Here is a 17001-nt window from a genome sequence, read left to right on the forward strand (position 1 = left end):
TGTGTGTGTGTGTGTGTGTGTGTGTGTGTGTGTGTGTGTGTGTGTGTAATATGAGTGCCACAGTGAGTGAGAGTCAGAGGACAGCTTCCAGGAGCGAGGGCTCCTTCCACCGAGTGAGTTCTGAGGACTGCACTCAGGTCATCATCGGACATTGAGGCAAGCACTTTGACGCTCTGCGCCATATCGCTGGCCCCTAGAACTTTTCTGTGACGTCTTTAGAGGCCGGAGTCGAGCCGAGCCGCAGGGCAGGTTGTGATCGAGGAAAAGATCACTCAGGGCAGGGAACTGGACATACGTGCCTGCGTGGGACCGTGCCTGACTTGAGCAGGTTGTGGGTTTGCGTCCAGTTTGAACAGGAAGGGTGATGTGGTAAAGCAGGGTGGAGGACATCCTAAGGCAAGCGTCAACATCTTTGGACGAGTCTTGAAGGTTGCTTAAAGGGTTTTGAAACAAAAACGTGTCTCACAGAAGGGTGAGCAAGGCTGTTCCAGGAGTCACCTAGGTAGGAAACTGCACTGGGAGCCGTGAGGAGCAAGGACAGGAGACATCGTATTTATTTTTTAGTGTGTGCACGTGTGTGCACGGCTGTATGTGCCCATACATGTGCTGAGGCCAGCGCAGGACCTGATGGAGACCTGCTCTCACCGCTCTCTGCCTTATTCCTTGAGGCAGGCTGTCTCACTGGACCTGGAGCTAGGCTGGAGGCCTGAGCAAGCCTCAGCAATCTGCCTGGCTAGGCACCCTCAGTGCTGAGGTTATGGTGCCCAGTGTGGCCATACCAGGTTGGGATTTGAACTCGGGTCCTCTGGCATGTGGGAGCGCTCTTGTCCACTAAGCCATGTCCACAGCCCAGAGGTGACATAGTAAGACCTATTAATGTATGTTGGTGATAACTAGGTAAAGGTACTTCTGCACGTGGATCACCTCTCTGAAGTACCCATCCAGGACTTTGGACTGGGAAAACCGGAAAAATGCCAAGGTGCCTGAACAAACAAGAAATCAAGAAGGGAAATTGACCAAGGCAGTGTTAGGGGGATTTTGATGGCCTGACTGTAGACACTGACAGCAGTTATAGAGCACATTCATTATGCAGGCAGGGTTTTAATGTTCTCTGGTCATTTTCTATTATGAAACTTTTGCAAGCCCCAAAAATAGGTCTTGTTGACTACAACATACATATGGAGAAACAGCAAAAGGAACTAAAATCTAGTAAAGGTTCCATTTAGAATGGTGGGAAGAGGAAGCTGAGATAGTCTATGCTACTGTCCAGAGGAAGTCTGGGCTCCTGTCCTATCACTTACCCAAGGAGTAACCAGAGGGAAAGCTTCAAAGAAGTGGGTGTTTCTGCTTCAAAGCCTACAGACAGGACAGGTGGGAAGACTGGGACCGGCAGAGCCTGTAAAGGCTACACAGTTGCCTCAGCGCTGGAACATCTGCCTAGAATCCTGGGTGAGGGGCTGGGGCCTGCTGGATGACTTGGTCAACACCCCTGAGGTTTTGCTCAGCTTGGCTCTCAGGAGTTACAGGTGAAGCCTGGTGTTTCAGGGCGAGAAACAGGGAGGCACCACCGGCACAGAGGGTTTAGGTGGGCCTGTGGCAAAGTGTAAGGGGAGACCACAACAAGTATGGGAGCCAGGGGTCCTGTGCCTTGAGTTTGCTCCTAAGTCTGGGCTCTCACTTTTTGCTCCTACCCTCTTCCATCTGCATGCAGTCATCGGGGGACCTTGAAAATGATGAGCAGGCAGCCAGCGCCATCTCAGAGCTGGTCAGCACAGCCTGTGGTTTCCGGCTGCACCATGGCACCAATGTACCTTTCAAACGCCTGTCTGGTAAGCTCCTGCCTTTGGTGGGATTGCTTCTAGAGGCCTCTCTGCCCAGGAAACATACCTGGCTCTGTTCCATAGACTCCCAACTCCCCCACTGTCCCTGGTTCAATTACTGCCTTCTGTTTGAGATTCCTCTAGTATTGAGAACCAAGAAATACGAGAAGGAAGGGTTTCACAGCTGTCTCTCCTCTGGGAACTACATAATTGCAGTGTCCCATTCCAGCCAATTCTGTTGTAACCCCCTGAGAGGCCACCAGACCCACTAACCCCATGCTCCCTTCCCTCTGCAGTGGTCTTTGGCGAGCACACGCTGCTTGTGACCGTGTCGGGACAGCGGGTGTTCGTGGTGAAGAGGCAGAACCGAGGCCGGGAGCCTGCTGATGTCTGAGTGGCAGAAGGCACTGGCTGGAGAAGCGGACTGCGGTGGGGCCTGTGATGGAGGACACCGTCTCCTACCATTTTCACTGCTGGAACTGGGTGTGGGCCCAGCACCCCCTCACCCTCGCCCAAGGCCCAAAGGCTTTACGTTGAGGGAAACTATGACAAGGGGACCCCGTCCTTCCCTTCTGCACAATAAACACCAGTCCAACGGTTCTGGGGCAGAAAAGTGTGCACAGAATGCGTTGTTTGAGGGGGGGTGAGGCTGCAGCCCGAGCCTGTCTTCAGCCTTCTATGGAGACAGCTGTACCTCAGTCCCTCAGTGGTGGGCCGAGACCACCACTAGGCATTGTAACATTGCAAATGGAAGGCAGGTGTGGTGTGCACCTGTAACCCTGGCATCAAGTTTCAGACAGCCTGGGCTGCTGCACTGGGGGCGGGGAGGAGAGGTTTAAAAAAAAAAAAAAAAGGTAAAACTAGGAGCTGAAGAAGCATACATAGGAAGACAGCTGTTTGTGTACTGAGGCCATCTCCCCATGGTGAGCACAGAGACAAAGTCATCCTCCCTCCCACGCAGTTTTTAACAGTTTTACTTCAGTTGGAAGCTGTAGAGAGAATAAGTTACAGGAACAGACGAGAAACAAGAAAACAACTTAAAGTGCTTCGGGCTGCCAACGTAAACATGAGGGGCAGAAAGAGGCCACCTAGCTATGTCCCCACCCCTGAGACAGGAGAGTCATTTGTCACTGTGGGTCCCTTTACCACTACCACCCTCTAATCTCAGCCCTGCGGGTGGGTGGAAAGGAATTGTGGAGGCAGAGAGGACTGAATAGGACTGAGAATAGTGTAAACTCGGGACAAAGTGAAGGGTTGGTTGGGGCAAGGGAGCTCCTGCAGCCCTTGCCCTGCTGGGGTGGGGCCAGCCCCCCCTTACAAGGACTTAGGGAATACTGTTGGCTGAGCTGCAGCCGTACTACCCATTTCACAGCTTCTCCTCGTCCCTCATCAGCAGACACAGATAGGCAGCCGTGGAGCCTCTCTGCCCACAGTGGGAGGCGCAGCCTAGGAGCATGGAGCCCGCTGGGCGGAGGGTTTCTTCGGTGTCTGGAGCATAGTCGGCAAAGGGGCGCTACTTGACCGGCTCGACCACCAGGACTTTGCACTCACGCTTGGCAATCTTGTCTAGGGAAAGCACAGCCTTGTCCGGGGGTAGGTAGAGAGGCCGGCCGACAGGGGAGGCCACAGGAGGTGTGATGGCCCTGCGTTCCATCACGCTGCCTGACCTGGAAGGGGACGGAAGACTGTAAGCTCCGTCATGGTACAGCATCCCACCTGACCCCAGCTCTCTTCTTGGTCACACTGACACCAGTCCAGCTCCCTTACCTCATGAGGTGGCTCCGGGAAGGCTGTTGGTGGGAGAAGGACTGAGAACGGCCTAGGCTGGCCTGGTGCCTCTCCACCAGGTCCCGGACAGCGGGGCTGCTGGGGCTGCTCTTGCGGGACAGGGGCCTCGCCTCGGGTGGAGGGTGGGACACACTGGCGGTGAACTGGAGCTTTAGTTTCATGTGCTGGCTCAGCTGGGTAGGAAGATGCAGACCTTCACACACAGACCCAGGGTGGACAGGGCTTCTACCTTTCCTGCGCCCAGCCTTCTCGTGCCACCCAAGACGTTTCCCCTCTAGAAGCTGCAGGACCTGACTAGTCCACCCAACACTGGGCCCACCTCAAAGAGCCCCGTCCTCAGGGCCTGGAAGGCCACGCTGAAGGTGAGCGCGCTGCCCTTCCTGGAGAAGCCGAGGTTATTGAGGGGTGTGTGGCAGACGATGGAGTCCAGGGCGGCTTGCATGGCCCGCCGCTCCTCCTCACACAGCTGCTTTCCTGGGGGCAGAAACATGCCCGTCAACACTGGACAGCTTTCCTCAGTGTCCACAGGCCTTTACCAGTGTGTTGGGGGCAGGGTGTTCAATTCGCAAGTGCTCTATGGGTAACCTGGGTAACTGCTCCCTTTTGCTGAGGGTCACAGACAACAGTGGTTAGTGCTGTGTGCTGGGGTCTGCTCGACCCACACCATGCACTAGCTCCGTTAATATGTACAAGCCATCAGATGTTATTTTAAAGAAGATGGAAGCTCAGAGAGATGAAGTAACTTCCCCAAGGTCACACGGTAGTAAGTAGGGGGGAATTGTACCAGAAAACACGTCTAGTTAGTGCCTCTGCCCGATGCCTAGTTCAACCCCCATCTGTGACCCTGGCTGACCGGCCAGGTTCTCGGCATCTGTAAGCCCAGGTGACCGGCCAGGTTCGAGGCAGAGCCATCCATGTACTGCAGCCACCCAGCAAGGTGGGGCAGGCACCACTGTGAGCTGTTCGCCCTTGCCTCTTATCCCTTTTCCTGTCCCTCCCAGGGAACAAGGCCTGGCAGGTGACACCCACCAGCCTGTGCGTGTTCCGGGGTCCACACAAGCCTCACAGCAAGGAAGTCTTGGAGGTTGTTGAGCAGCGTGTAGGTGACAGTGAAACGCTCGTAGGTCCGAACAGGGGACTCACAAGAAGCAGTCATCACAAAGCAGGGGCGGTCTAGGCGGACACTAGGAAGGCTAGGAGCGGTGAGAGAGGAAGCTGGGTGTTTGGTGTTAGGCAGAGGTGAGGAGCAGAGTGCTGCTGGGTCTTCCACTTACTCACCGGTAGTGGGTGTAGATGCTCTGGGTGAAGGGCAGCTTTGGGGTGGACCACTGAACCACGGCAATCAACGGGACCTCAAGACCCTGCAGACGGGACAAGGGGAGACTTCCCATGTTCAGAGGCCCATGGCCTTTCCCTTCCACTGTCTTTTCTTTGAGACAGCTCTCAGCCCAGACTGGTCTCCAACTCGTCACATAGCTGGGGGTGACCTTGACCTTGTGATCCTCCTGCTACCACCCAAGGGCCTGCCACTATGCCTGCCTTATGCAATGCTGACAGAACCCAGGGTTCTGTGCTCGTTAAGCAAGCACTCCACCAACTCAACAGTTTCCGCTGCTCTCATTTCTGTGAAGATACCAGCTCACCTCCTTCGCCCCAGGAGGGGGCTGCTCACCCCCTCTCAGCTGAAACAGGAAGTTGTGTTCCTCCAGGGCACCAAGTGGGCAGGGGAAGTAGCCGGAGGTACCAGGAAGCCGACAGAAGGAGCCCATGGAGACTTCCCCAGACTGGTGACTAGTTGGGAAGAGAAGGCGGCAGTGGCATGAGCTTGCATGGCCTGCATCCGACCCGCCACTCAACACCCGTCTCTCCCCAGGACCTCACCAGACATTGTCCACCAGCAGTACGGACCCGTCAGGCATGACAGGTAGGTAACTGGCGTTGAAGTTGGGCAGGATTCGGATATCCCAGATGGAGATCTCTTCCTGGGAAGAGCTGTTCAGCACTGCGTAGGGCAACAAGCCCAGCTCAGAGCAGGGAGACCACTTCCCCACCCCAACTCCACCCTTACCAAGCATCACGGTCCTCCAACCCCTTCCCTCGCTGCTATTCAAGCTCACCCTTGAGCACAGTCAAGTGTTTTCCGGCCACAGTGAACTGCCGGCATTTCAGAACTGGAGGAGGCAGCAGCGTCAGCAGGGTGCTCACTGCGGACAGGAGGCAAGCGATCAGACCTCCACCCCGTTCTTCCCTTCCCTTCCCTTCCGTGCGCTCCCTCTCACCCACTCCTCTCCAGCCTCCCCATCTCCCCCACCTTGAGCCTTGAAGGCGCTCTGTTCTCCACGGAAAGTGTCCCCAGGAGATCTCGTCTGCAGCAAGCGCAGGTAGCCTTGATCTCTGACTTCTGGTGCCTCGACCTCCCGCTTCCATACAGTCACTACAATCTAGGTACAGGAGCCATCGGCCCATATCACGAGGAGTGATACATGGGTCTTGAAATGTCACCCGAATTCTAGGTCAACAGCGCCAGCTCTGCCATCCTACCTTGGCCTTGGGTGTCCCTGGGGGCAGTCTATCCAATGAAACAGTGAGTGGGAAGATGACCTCATCTGTGGACACTATCGGCTCTTCCACAGGCAGCTAGGGGTTGTGAAAGGGGTGAAGAAGTCAGGAAGGTGTCAAAGGCGCAGGATCCTTTAACCTCTCTGCAAGACACAGCAAGTCTTTATGCCCTCCCCTCGCTGTCCTTCGTCTATCTTAGGTCCCTCCGCAAGGCTGGACAATGCTGTCATCTACCTCCTGCATGACGTCCTTAAGGAGTCCATGCCCCAAACTGCCTCTCTCGCTTCCAGCAAACCTCCCCTCAGCCTTTGTCACCCAGAGATCCTCACCGTGGTCGCTCCCCCTGAGGTAGCAGGGCCCGGGCCGTGGGTGAGAAGGGGGCTGCAGCCCCGAAACAAGCCTCCTCCCCCCGGGTCCCCTCCCCCCGGGGGCTCCGCATCCTGGTCGCCGGCGCCGCCACTCCCTGGCAGGGCCCCTCCGGCGCTGACCGAGGCCAGGGCGGCCAGGGCGGTCGCCAGCTCGGTCCAGGCCCCTCGGGATGCCAAGCCCGTGCCGCTCCCGACGCCGGGCCCCGCGCCGCCTCGGCAGCGCAGCACCAGCAGGAAGCGGACTGTCTCCCCCAGGTAGAGATGGTTGCGCCGGGGCAGCGCCCGGTACCGGCCCGGGTCCCCAGCCAGCTCGGCGCGTGGCGGCAGCGGCACGGCCGGGAAGTACATCGAGTAGTCGCACTGAGACTCCATTGGGCGGGGAGGGCGACGCCACCCGGCCCGGGGCGGCGGGGAGCTCGGCCGGCGAGTCCCGACGGCGTCGGACCGCTGCTCCGCCGGGCAGCGGGAGACACCGGCCCGGCCCGGAAGCCAGGGAAACGAACCCGGAACCCAGACCCGGGGGCGCCGGAACTGGGGTGCGGGGCTGAATGACTGGAGAGAAAGCGGAAGCGGAAGGGAGGGGGCGTGGCCTCCGAGGTTTCATGGCTGGGAGGGAAGTGAGTGCGGGCTGCTGGGGAGCTCGTAGGAGGCTGGACAGGCTTCTTTAGGTGGAATTCATTTTTATTTGTCCCTGCTTCCCTCTCGCTCTCCTCATTCCTTTCTTTCTCTCCTTTTCCTTCTCCTTAGCTCTCTTCCCTAACTTTCTTTTCCCATTCTCTCACCCTTACCTTTTTCCTGATTATTTATTTATTTATTTTTATTAATTACACTTTATTGACTTTGTATCCCCCCTGTAGTTCCCTCCCTCCTCCCCTCCCAACCCCTCTCTTCCTCCCCCTTCTCCACGCAAGCCCCTCCCCAAGTCCACTGATAGGGAAGGTCTTCTTTTCCTTTCTTCTGATCCTAGTCTACTAGGTCTCATCAGGAGTGGCTGCATTGTCCTCCTCTGTGGCCTGGTAAGGCTGCTCCCCCCTTAGGGGGAGTTGATCAAAGAACAGGCCAATCAGTTCATGTCAGAGACAGTCCCTGTTCCCATTACTATGGAACCCACTTGGACACTGAACTGCTATGGGCTACATCTGTGCAGGGGTTCTAGGTTATCTCCATGCATTCACCCTTACCTTTTATAACAGCATCTCCTGTAGCCCTGTATATGGCTGAGGATGAACTCAAACTTTTGATCCTCTTACCTCCGTTCTCCAGAGTGCTGGCATTACAGGCATGTGCCATCTTGTCTGACGTATGCAGGGCTGGGGAATTGAGCCCAGGGCTTCAAGCATGCTAGGCAAACCCTCTACAGCTGAGCTCCATGCCTGTCGTTTTCCTGGATTGTTGTTTCTCGGTGGTATGTGTGTATATGTATGTATGTTATGGGCATACCGGAGCTTCAGCCTCGTGCTAGATAATTCGTTTTACCAATGGCTGTATCCCCAGCCTTGAGGAAATATTGAAAGAACCACTTTCAGCCTAATTTCTATTCAACAAAAGATTCTCTATCTCTTCCCTACGTAAAACAAATAACTGGGCTCTGAGGTTAAGAGCACTTGCTGTTCTTGCAGAGGGCCAGGGTTTGGATCTGAACGCTTGGTGGCTCACAATCATTGGTAACTCCCAATTCCAGGAGCTCTATGGGCACCAGGCATGCACACTTACACATGCAGGCAAAACACTCATACGCATAAAAGAAATCAATAATTAAAAAAGTAAATGTTTCATAGCATTTATTCATCCAACAAATATTTTCACAGTAAAATCGACGCAGTTTCTTAACAAATATAGAGAAATGGATGTATCATGTCCCAAACTTTCTCTGTCTCAGTGTCATCTTCTGCCCCTCCAGGGGGCTTTGGGAACTGCTACATGACTCTGTCTTGAGGCTTGAAGAGGCAAAATGAGGGGCAGGCAGGGGATGGAGGGGCAGATGCTGCTGGGATTCCCACAGAAAGTCCAGACAGCTCCAGTCTCCCCTCAGAGCATACTTCCTGTTCCTTCCAAGGGAAGCAGAGCTGCGGAGGCCCTCCGTGCATCACAGGTGTCCTAGTTTGTAGTCTGATTCCTACGGGGGCGCTAGCCTTGAGGCCTTGATAGGCAGGGAGGCAGTTGGGGGAAACTGCTTAGCATCCAGTTTGTCCTTATACTGCAGCTCAGGGGTGGCCAGGCGCTCACATTCCTCCTGATCTTTCTGATTGAGCCCACTCTGAAGCACATAGCCCAGCACTTTAGCTGAACCAAACTGAAAAGGCCGGAGCCTTATGTCGGTGATGTATTTGGGGTCCAGAGCCCCACCTCCCATCAGGCAACGTTTCGCCAGAGCTTCTCTTCGAGCCCGGAGCTCAGCCACAGCACGATGCAGCCGACTCCGGCCGTAGTGTTCTATCCGGGCCCACAGACTACGGTTGAAGTGGATATAAAGAGCCCAGTCTAGATTGTTCCAAGCTCGGGCCCGTGCAGTCAGCTGTGGATCTTCGCCAGTCACGGCACTCTTACTGGCAGTCCTGAGCCTCTGCTCACCTCCAGCCTGGGCATTGTGCATGAAGCCCACCACGTCATCCAGACTCCAGCACAGAGCATCTGCCAACAGAACCAGTGACTCGTCAAAGTACTCGGCCACCATGACCAGGTCAAAGACAGAGTCCAACCAGGCCAGACCCCACTGGATAAAAGACGAGGGCTCAGAATCTGGAGAGGCAAGGCTGGCTGGCTGCTCATAATTTGCAGGAGCTGTGGTGATAGCTGGAAAGAGCTTTCCAGGGCCAGCACCAGAAGGGATGGCATGTGACTGGAAGGGTTTGGGGTCCCTGAGTACATGGGGACTCATTCTCCTGGTCTTCGTCTCTGGGGGGAAGGGCAAGCCAAAGTCAAACCACAGTAAGTTGCGGGCGTAGTAGTTGCCCCGGCCGCCGGGTCTGTAGAAGGCTCGAGGGTTGGACAGGAAAGCTGCCAAAGATGGTGCCTTTCGGAAAGCTGAGGAAGTTGATTTATAGTAGGAGAAGGCGGAGCGGGCTAGAGCTGCTGGATCCCGGACAATGGAAAAGAAGAAGCTGTCAGAAGGCATGACCTGAAGCACCTGCAGGAGAGGAGACACAGAGAGAAAAGGCTTGACTGAGGAGGAAATAAGTACAAGCTAAGGCTCTAACGAGCCCTCAGAACTCCACTGTGGACCCTCAGCTCCCCCACTAGCTGTGTGATCTTGGGGGAATTATACAACCACCTCAGAGATGCAATTTGCTTGTCTGTAAAAGCAAAGTAATCAGAGGTTCCTGGGTGATTGAGAAGTACACAGGAGATAACAGCCAATCAGAAATCTGGAACACACAACGCTCAGATCTTTAATCTTCTTGGGTCTTTGTGTCTTCCTTGGTTGCTAAAAACTCAAACCTGGGCTGGGGAGATGGCTCAGTCAATAAAGCGTTTGCCACATCAGCGATGAGGACCCCAGTTCATGCTCCCAGCACCCACATAAAAGCCAGGCAGAGTGGTGCTCACCCATAAGCTCAGTGCTGAGGAGGCAGAGACAGGCAGAACCCTGGAGGCTACCTGATGCCCCCCCCCCCCCAATCTCTAGGAAACAAACTTTCTGATCACTTCTACAACAAAAATCTATTCAGGTTGTGTGTGTGCATATATGTGAGAGCTCGGATGTGTGCATTTGTGCATGTGGACTCTGAGGTGGGGACCTCATTCTTCAGGCATCATCTACCTTTGTTTTCAATATAGCATCTCTCACTGGCCTGGAACTTATCAACTAGGAAAACCTGGCTAGTCAGAGAGCCTCGGGAACTCTGCTGTCTGCCTCAGTGCCAGGAACACAGTGCCTTCTACCATGCCCAGTTTTTTTGACGTGGGTTTTGGGGACGAAATTCAAGTTCTGTTGTAAGCATTTTACCCTATCTCCCCAGCCCTGCCCTCTTTCTGAGATAGGATCACACTTATGTGGCCCAGGGTGACCTTGAACTCCTGCCTCAGCCACCTGAGCATTGCAATTATAGATGGACGCCAACATGGCCAGCACAAAAACCTGTTAAATGCCTTTTCTGGGACTCTTGGTCACAGCTTCAAGAAAGCAACTGGCCTTGAGGCCCTCAGGGTGGAAGGAGAGAGATGTCCAAGATGGCTGCAGCACAAGGCACTTCTGGAGCTCCAGAGGAACTTGGGGAACAAAAGATACTCCCGAAGTGGGGAATTGGGGGAGGGGGTGCTGGAAAACGGGTAGGACTATAGTCTGGGATGTGTGTCTAACACATCAGGCACCCTGAAAATCAGGCTGAGTGGCCTCAGCACCCCTGTAGTGAGCCGGGCACCCTGAAAATCGGGCACGCTGAGTGGCCTCAGCACCTCTGTAATGAGCCGGGCACCCTGAAAATTGGGCTGAGTGGCCTCAGCACTCCTGTAATGAGCCGAGTATCCCTGCACATGCCAGTAGTGAGGAATAGGCAGAGAACGACGCTGATGACCCTGCTCTCTTCCAGGCTTCCTTGTACACACACACACACACACACACACACACACACACACACAATAAATATTTAGATGAGCCAGGCATGGTGGCACACGACTCTAATCCCAGCACTCAGGGAGGCAGAGACAGGCAGATTGCTGTGAGTTCAAGGCCAGCCTGGTCTACAAAGTGAGTCCAAGCCAGCCAGGGCTACACAGAGAAACCTGTAACAAAAACCAACCAAACAAATAATAAGTCTTTAAATGAATTAAGTTTGGATCAATCTCCAAAATGATAATAGGAACCTATTTGGGATTTAAGGTATTATACCGTGCATCTGGAAACTGAGTAGCAAGGCATCCATTAGTCTTTAACTGTCTTCTCCAAAAGGGTTCTCGAATTGCCAAGACATTCCCTTCACAAAACTTCCTCTATCACCCCAACTCTACAGGAAGCAGTCAGAGAACAAAGGACCATTCCCATTTCATGGAGTGATGATTTAAGAGTGGGGCTATGTCACAGACTGAGAGAAAAATGGAGAGATGGCCTGGTGCACAAAGCACCGCGCAAGCATGAGGACCTGGACCCCCACGCCCCGTGTAAATGAAGCTGGATGTAGCAGCACGCTTCTGTAATCATTAGTGGGGAGGTGGAGAGCCGAGTCCGGAACCCCACAGAGCAGCTAGCCTGGAATACATAGCCACAAACTGCAAAAAAGGCTCATCCTGTCCCCACATGACGGCTGTGGACTGACCTCCACAGGGCGGCACACACATGCCTGTATCAGCTGTGGACAAACATCCTACACACGAAGATTTTTTTAAGTTCTTTTCCTTAACTGTTTTGTTTGATTTGATTTTCTTCATTAATATGGGTGTACCCAGAAGGCAGAGCCTTTGAACTCAGTTTTTTTTGAAAGCAGAAGTCAGGGACTGTCTCTAACATGAACTCAGTGGCTGGCTCTTTGACCTCCCGCCTCCCACCTCGAGGGAGGAGCAGCCTTGCTAAGCCATAGAGGAGGACATTGCAGCCAGTCCTGAAGAGACCTAATAAGCTGGGATCAGATGGAAGAGGAGGAACCCCCCTATCAGTGGACTTAGAGAGGGGCAGGGAGGAGATGAGGGAGGGAGGGCGGGATTGGGAGGAAATGAGGGACGGAGCTACAGCTGAGATACAAAGTAAATAAACTGTAATTAATACAAAAAAATAAAAATTTAATTAAAAGAAAGAAGTAAGTAGTTAACTGTCTTTGGCATCAAACATAACTTCACAGTTCCATCATTCGCTCCCTGTGTGACTTTGGTATGTGACTGATGTTATCAGAGCCTTTGTTTCTTAGGGTTTAAATCTGGAGACGTGGAGGTGCCTGGAGCACAGTAGGTCATCAGTGACTGGCAGCGACAACTGGGGGCACCGCTCAACCATTGGAGGGACTTGGGCCAGTGATCCTGTCATTGTCCCACTCTCGACAGCTGCCCCAAGGGCCCCCTCACAGTCCTCAACCGTCTCCCGTTCTCCTTCAACAGGGTGCACTGGGCTAACTCGTGGAAGGCTGAGGAAAGAGGATACTGAGAAGTCAGGGAAGCCCGGGGTACGACACTAAGAGCCCGTTTGAAAAGGAAAAGTTTTCGCAGTCTCTGCTGTTTTGTTCACTGCACAGACTCTCCCAATACACACGTGCATTCAGGCATGGCTGTGTCTTCGTGATGGTTTGCTTCCTCTAAGAGTGCTTATTCTGAGCTAGAGAGAGAGCTCAGTGGCTTGCCTAGCATGTGGGGGAGCCCTGGGCTCAATCCCCAGTACCTCACTAAAAGCAAACAAAAGAAAACCACTCAGAGTGTCTGGTGTGTGCTGCTGGGCGGTGTAGTTCACACCTATGATTCTAGCACTCTGAGAGCTGATAGAGGAGTCCTGCGGAGGGTTCTAGGACATTCTGGGGTGACGGTGAGTGTCATGATGGTGCCTGTCTCAAAAGAAAAGAAATCCCTGAAAGAATGTGTGAACTGGATAACTGGCTCACTCTGTACAGTGCTTGCTGAGCACACACGAAGCGCCAGCTCTCGTCCCCGCTGCCTAAGCTGACAGTGGCGCCCACCTGCAACCAGCACTCAGGAGGTGGAGGTGGGAGTGTTGGGAGTTCAAGACCATTCTCAGCTGCTTCCTAGGTTTGAAGCTAGTCTGAGCTCCATGAGATCCAGTAACAAATACAGAGAGACAGACAGACATAGGAATGGGTGGATAGATGGACACACACACACACACACACACACACACACACACACACACACACAATGTGTAATAAGTCTTTACTGGAAACTCCCATCTGCTCTTTCTTCTAACTTCCTTGCCCACCTCGGCAGTTTCTCTCTGTTCTCCTTCCAAGTGCCCCTTATCCCTCCCGGCGCTGGGATTACAGTGTGAGTCACCACACCCAGTTCAGGCTTTCTGTTTCTTCCTACGAGCGTTCACTGGTTTAAGCCCGTGGGAGAATGTGCTCATCTCTCCCTAAGTAGTCTCCTTTGGGTCAGAACTGGGGTCTCTCTCTCTTTTTTTTTTTTCATTGTTGTTGCTTGTTTTTGAGACATCGGCTTGGGAAAATGCTGCTCCATCTGGCCTTCAACTATTTTATTTTTTTATTTTTTTGAGACAGGGCACAAGTATTCCAGGCTGGCTTTGAACTGACTATGTGGCTAAGGCTGGCCTTGAACTCCCGATCCTCCTGCCCCAGCTCCCGAGTGATGAGATTCCAGGCAGGCACCACCACACTTGGTTCTGCATACCAGACAGGCACTATATCATCTGTGGCAAACCCCTAGTGTGACCCTCCAGTCGCCCTGCTGTCTCAGCGTCCCCAGGTCTGAGATCACAGGTGTGTACCCTCACATTTTCAAAATGCCCAGCTGTTCCGTGCTCTGTTGAGGACTTAACACAGAACTGACAGGAAGCCTCAAGAGGTGGTGCTTACACCCCACCCCAGCACTGGGGACGGAGAGACAGAGGGGTCCTAGGGCCTCACTGGCCAGCCAGTCTAGCTCAGGTTCAGTGAGAGACCCTGTCTCAGAAACTAAGGAAGAGAGTGATCAAGAAACACACCTGGAACTGACCTCTGACCTCCACAAGCACATGTGAGCATACGCTCACACACACAAACCCCATGTGAGGGAAGAGAAGATTTCTGGCTCCCAACCTTCACCTGACCCAGAGAGAGGACATGTGTAAAAAGAGCTATAGGGAAGCTGGCCTCTCTGCCCTGGGCTTCAACTTGTTGTTGAACCCCCATACCAAGGCACAGGTCCCCTCTCTTGGCCACAAGCCGAGGGAGACCTCTTTCCCAGTCCACCCACTGCAGGTCCTCACCTCTTTCAGGTTGAACCTCATGTGATGACAGAGGATATGGAAAGGCTTCTGCGAATCCGAACTCTGGGGATGGTAGCCTTTGACCTTAGAGGCCTGGAAAAGCTTTGGGTAGCCAAACTGGTAGTGGGCAGGCAGGGCAAAGCGTAGTCCCTGCTGGTCCCCATAGCGGTGAAGGAGATTGAGCACAGAGCTGCTCCCGGATTTGTGTGTCTTCAGGAACACGAGTCGCTGTCTGGGTAGGCAAGACTTAACAGCTGGTCCCAGGGAAGGGATCCAGGACTGTGGGAGTTGCAGTCCAGGGAGCCTGGAAAGAGAGCGGAAGGGAAGTGACCTGTCCCTCGGCGTTATGTGGAGCAGGTGTGTTCTTGTAATGCACGGAGAATAGGAATGTCCCCTGAGTGTGCACCCCCTCGAGTCACACCCCCAGGTGGGATCAAGGAAGGTGCAGTCAGAGAGGTAGGATTGACAGGGACTCACCTCCTCTGGAATGGTCCCCCCAAGAGCTGGAGGCCAAATCCGATGGTCATGAAGATGCCCAGAGCCACCCCCAGGCTCCGAGGCCTCCAGAGCCTCATGGTCCTGGCAGAAGACAGAGGGCCCGTGTGTCACAAGCAAAGTAACATTAGGCAGGAGTGGAGCCAGGGCCAAGAGCCATGGCCGGCAGAGCCAGCTGGGGATGGGCGTGCAGCCGTGGAAGGCACCTTCTGGAGATCAGGGGATCATCCCCCAGGCCTGCTCGAAGCCCCGGTTGAGCCGGCCCCTGAGTTAGCAGATTTTTGCCTCTGTCAGCGTCTAGAAGGGAAATGAGGGGGGAAGGAGAGGAGTCTAAGGAGAAGGGGAGAACTTTTTCTTCTTCTCCTGCCACTGAGACCTGAGGCAGGGATGGGGAGTAGCCAGGTGTGTGTGTGTGTACGTGTGTGTGTGTGCATGCGCACGCTCGTATACTTGCGTGCTCTTCACACCAGACCCCGGCATCTGTTCCCTGTGCTGTCAGCCTCGTTAGCCACCCTGGAGCTCCTCAACTGCGCTCACCGCCCCCTTTAGGCTTTGGATATTTAAAAGAGAAGGAGATAAAGCCAGGACCCAGATCTCAAATGAGACCGAACCATTCGGTTTGTGGTTATGATCATCGCATGAAGGCACTGTCAGGCTGGGTCCTAGCTGCCTTCTGAGGGGTTCTGTCATTCACAAATAGGAACGAAGAATGTCTCCCCTCCTGCAGCTAGTATAGGGGAAAGCTCAGGAGGAATGGGAGATCAGATAGCAACAGGTTGGGTAACTCAGGAAGAGGAAAGGGGGTAGGTGGGCCTAGAGGAGTGGTGTGAGCCCTGCTGTTCACGTGGGCAAGGCTGCTTCCCAGTTAGCACAAGGCAGACCCCAAGGTCTTAACGGGGCTGGTGGAGATGTGGGTATACAGAGCTCCTGGGCGCATCCCACTTCCTAACCCTATCTATCAGTACACAGGCAGACAGAGAGAGGGAGAGAGAAAAAGGAAGAGAGAAGAGGGAGGAAGAGGGAGAAAGAGGGAGAGACAGGCAGGGAGGAGAGGGAAAGGGAGAGGGAGAGAGATTTATTCTTCTTCCCCGGGCCTTAAACTTCCTGCTTAACTGGAGGTGTAATTCCAGGTTTTCAGATCACACCCTGCAATCAAAGAGCAAGGTCCTTCCAATCTGCTCAGACGGGCCCCCTTCCCGAACTAGTCAGGGTGACCCCAAGAAAAAAAGAATCCAAGCTTGCTGTCCAAAGACCCGCCTCTTTCTGGTGTTATCCCTGGCACAGCCCCCAGGATTCGGCAGGAACTCCCTCCTCTTCCCATCCATCCCAAGCTCCTCTCCTCGTCCCAGCTCGCTGGACCCTCTGCAGCTTTGGTGGCTGCTGTCGGCAGCCTTTTGTTAAGGGTCTTCCGTGACCCCTCCCTAGTCTCCTCCCATATTCAAAGGCCCCTCACCGGTTCCAGCCTCTGTTTCTCTAGCCACTCACCAGGCCATAAGGAGAGCAGTGGAAAAATCAGGTCGCCGGCCCCAGCCACCGCCCGGCTTCTCAGATCAACTTTCCCCACAAACTTTTCTCAACACCCAGACTCCTCCCCCTCCCCTCCCTTTGTCCCGCCAATCCAAGCAGCTGCTTGCTTCTTGCTTGGGCATTGATCGGTCTCTCTGGGTCTCTCCCCTCCCTCCCTGCCCTCTTTACCAGTCTGCTGCAGGGAAAGATGGCCTAGCCTGCCTTTGAAAGATGCCACTTCTACCCTCCTTTCAAATAGGAATCAATTACATCTTTTTCTTTTGGCTTTCCACAAAACAAAAGATTTATTCAGGTGAAGAGAGGGAAGGAAGAAGGGAGACACAGACAGAGACAGCCAGCCAGAGGCTTCTAAGAACTGCAGTCTTACCCTGAAGGCAGGAGCAGTGGGGTGTTAAGTAGGCCTGGTGTCCTGCACATTTTACAGATACTTCCTCATGCAATTCCTGTTTGAGGTCCACAATTCTTTTATCATAGGTTAAGACAATCACCCCCAGGCTTGGGAAATCTGGGGCTCTTTCTTGGGGCTGCATTTTCCCAGGGGACAGACTCCAAGAGGCAAGAAGCAGGTAAAAGCTGAGCCAGAGTTCAC

The 17001-nt window shown here is 54.0% G+C and overlaps 3 protein-coding genes across 5 annotated transcripts in view; 1 reads left to right on the forward strand and 2 right to left on the reverse strand.

Annotated features, from left to right (window-relative positions):
- Lamtor4 (late endosomal/lysosomal adaptor, MAPK and MTOR activator 4) overlaps positions 1 to 2420 on the forward strand; it is a 3381-nt gene extending 961 nt beyond the window's left edge. For both annotated transcript variants that reach the window (XM_055598691.1, XM_055598692.1), the window contains 2 exons: positions 1712 to 1829; positions 2117 to 2420. In XM_055598691.1, coding sequence (XP_055454666.1) covers positions 1712 to 1829; positions 2117 to 2214 — 216 coding nt within the window. In that variant the 3' untranslated portion in view covers positions 2215 to 2420. The remainder of the gene's footprint in view (positions 1 to 1711; positions 1830 to 2116) is intronic.
- Positions 2421 to 2778: 358 nt separating this feature from the next.
- Positions 2779 to 7034, reverse strand: Trappc14 (trafficking protein particle complex subunit 14). Its single transcript, XM_055598689.1, has 11 exons — positions 6497 to 7034; positions 6150 to 6245; positions 5920 to 6049; positions 5726 to 5812; positions 5490 to 5610; positions 5252 to 5399; positions 4887 to 4969; positions 4638 to 4801; positions 3928 to 4082; positions 3588 to 3781; positions 2779 to 3487 (listed from the first exon to the last, which is right to left on the reverse strand). Exons 1-11 carry the CDS (start codon positions 6905 to 6907, stop codon positions 3334 to 3336), a joined length of 1743 nt encoding a protein of 580 aa, XP_055454664.1. The 5' UTR covers positions 6908 to 7034; the 3' UTR covers positions 2779 to 3333.
- Positions 7035 to 8330: 1296 nt separating this feature from the next.
- On the reverse strand, positions 8331 to 16434 carry Gal3st4 (galactose-3-O-sulfotransferase 4). Of its 2 annotated transcripts, none has more exons than XM_055598622.1 (4): positions 16371 to 16434; positions 14868 to 14969; positions 14391 to 14694; positions 8331 to 9662 (listed from the first exon to the last, which is right to left on the reverse strand). In XM_055598622.1, exons 1-4 carry the CDS (start codon positions 16376 to 16378, stop codon positions 8652 to 8654), a joined length of 1425 nt encoding a protein of 474 aa, XP_055454597.1. In that variant the 5' UTR covers positions 16379 to 16434; the 3' UTR covers positions 8331 to 8651. The 2 variants fall into 2 exon arrangements, with proteins under 2 accessions (XP_055454597.1, XP_055454598.1); XM_055598623.1 differs by having other exon boundaries at positions 14868 to 15182.
- Positions 16435 to 17001: the final 567 nt, after the last annotated feature.

This window comes from Psammomys obesus, unplaced genomic scaffold (assembly GCF_907164565.1).
Source record: "Psammomys obesus unplaced genomic scaffold, mPsaObe1.curated_primary_1811, whole genome shotgun sequence".
NCBI classification, from domain to species: domain Eukaryota; kingdom Metazoa; phylum Chordata; class Mammalia; order Rodentia; family Muridae; genus Psammomys; species Psammomys obesus.

Coding starts and splice junctions, on each gene's coding strand:
- Trappc14 (XM_055598689.1), bottom strand. CDS start 6,907: ATGGAGTCTCAGTGCGACTACTCGATGTACTTCCCGGCCGTGCCGCTG. Junction 5,611..5,725: donor ACACTTGACTGTGCTCAAGG/GTGAGCTTGAAT, acceptor TGCCCTACGCAG/TGCTGAACAGCTCTTCCCAG. Junction 4,802..4,886: donor AGCATCTACACCCACTACCG/GTGAGTAAGTGG, acceptor CACCGCTCCTAG/CCTTCCTAGTGTCCGCCTAG.
- Gal3st4 (XM_055598622.1), bottom strand. Junction 14,695..14,867: donor GGGGGACCATTCCAGAGGAG/GTGAGTCCCTGT, acceptor CTCTCTTTCCAG/GCTCCCTGGACTGCAACTCC. Junction 9,663..14,390: donor TGAGGTTCAACCTGAAAGAG/GTGAGGACCTGC, acceptor CCTCTCCTGCAG/GTGCTTCAGGTCATGCCTTC.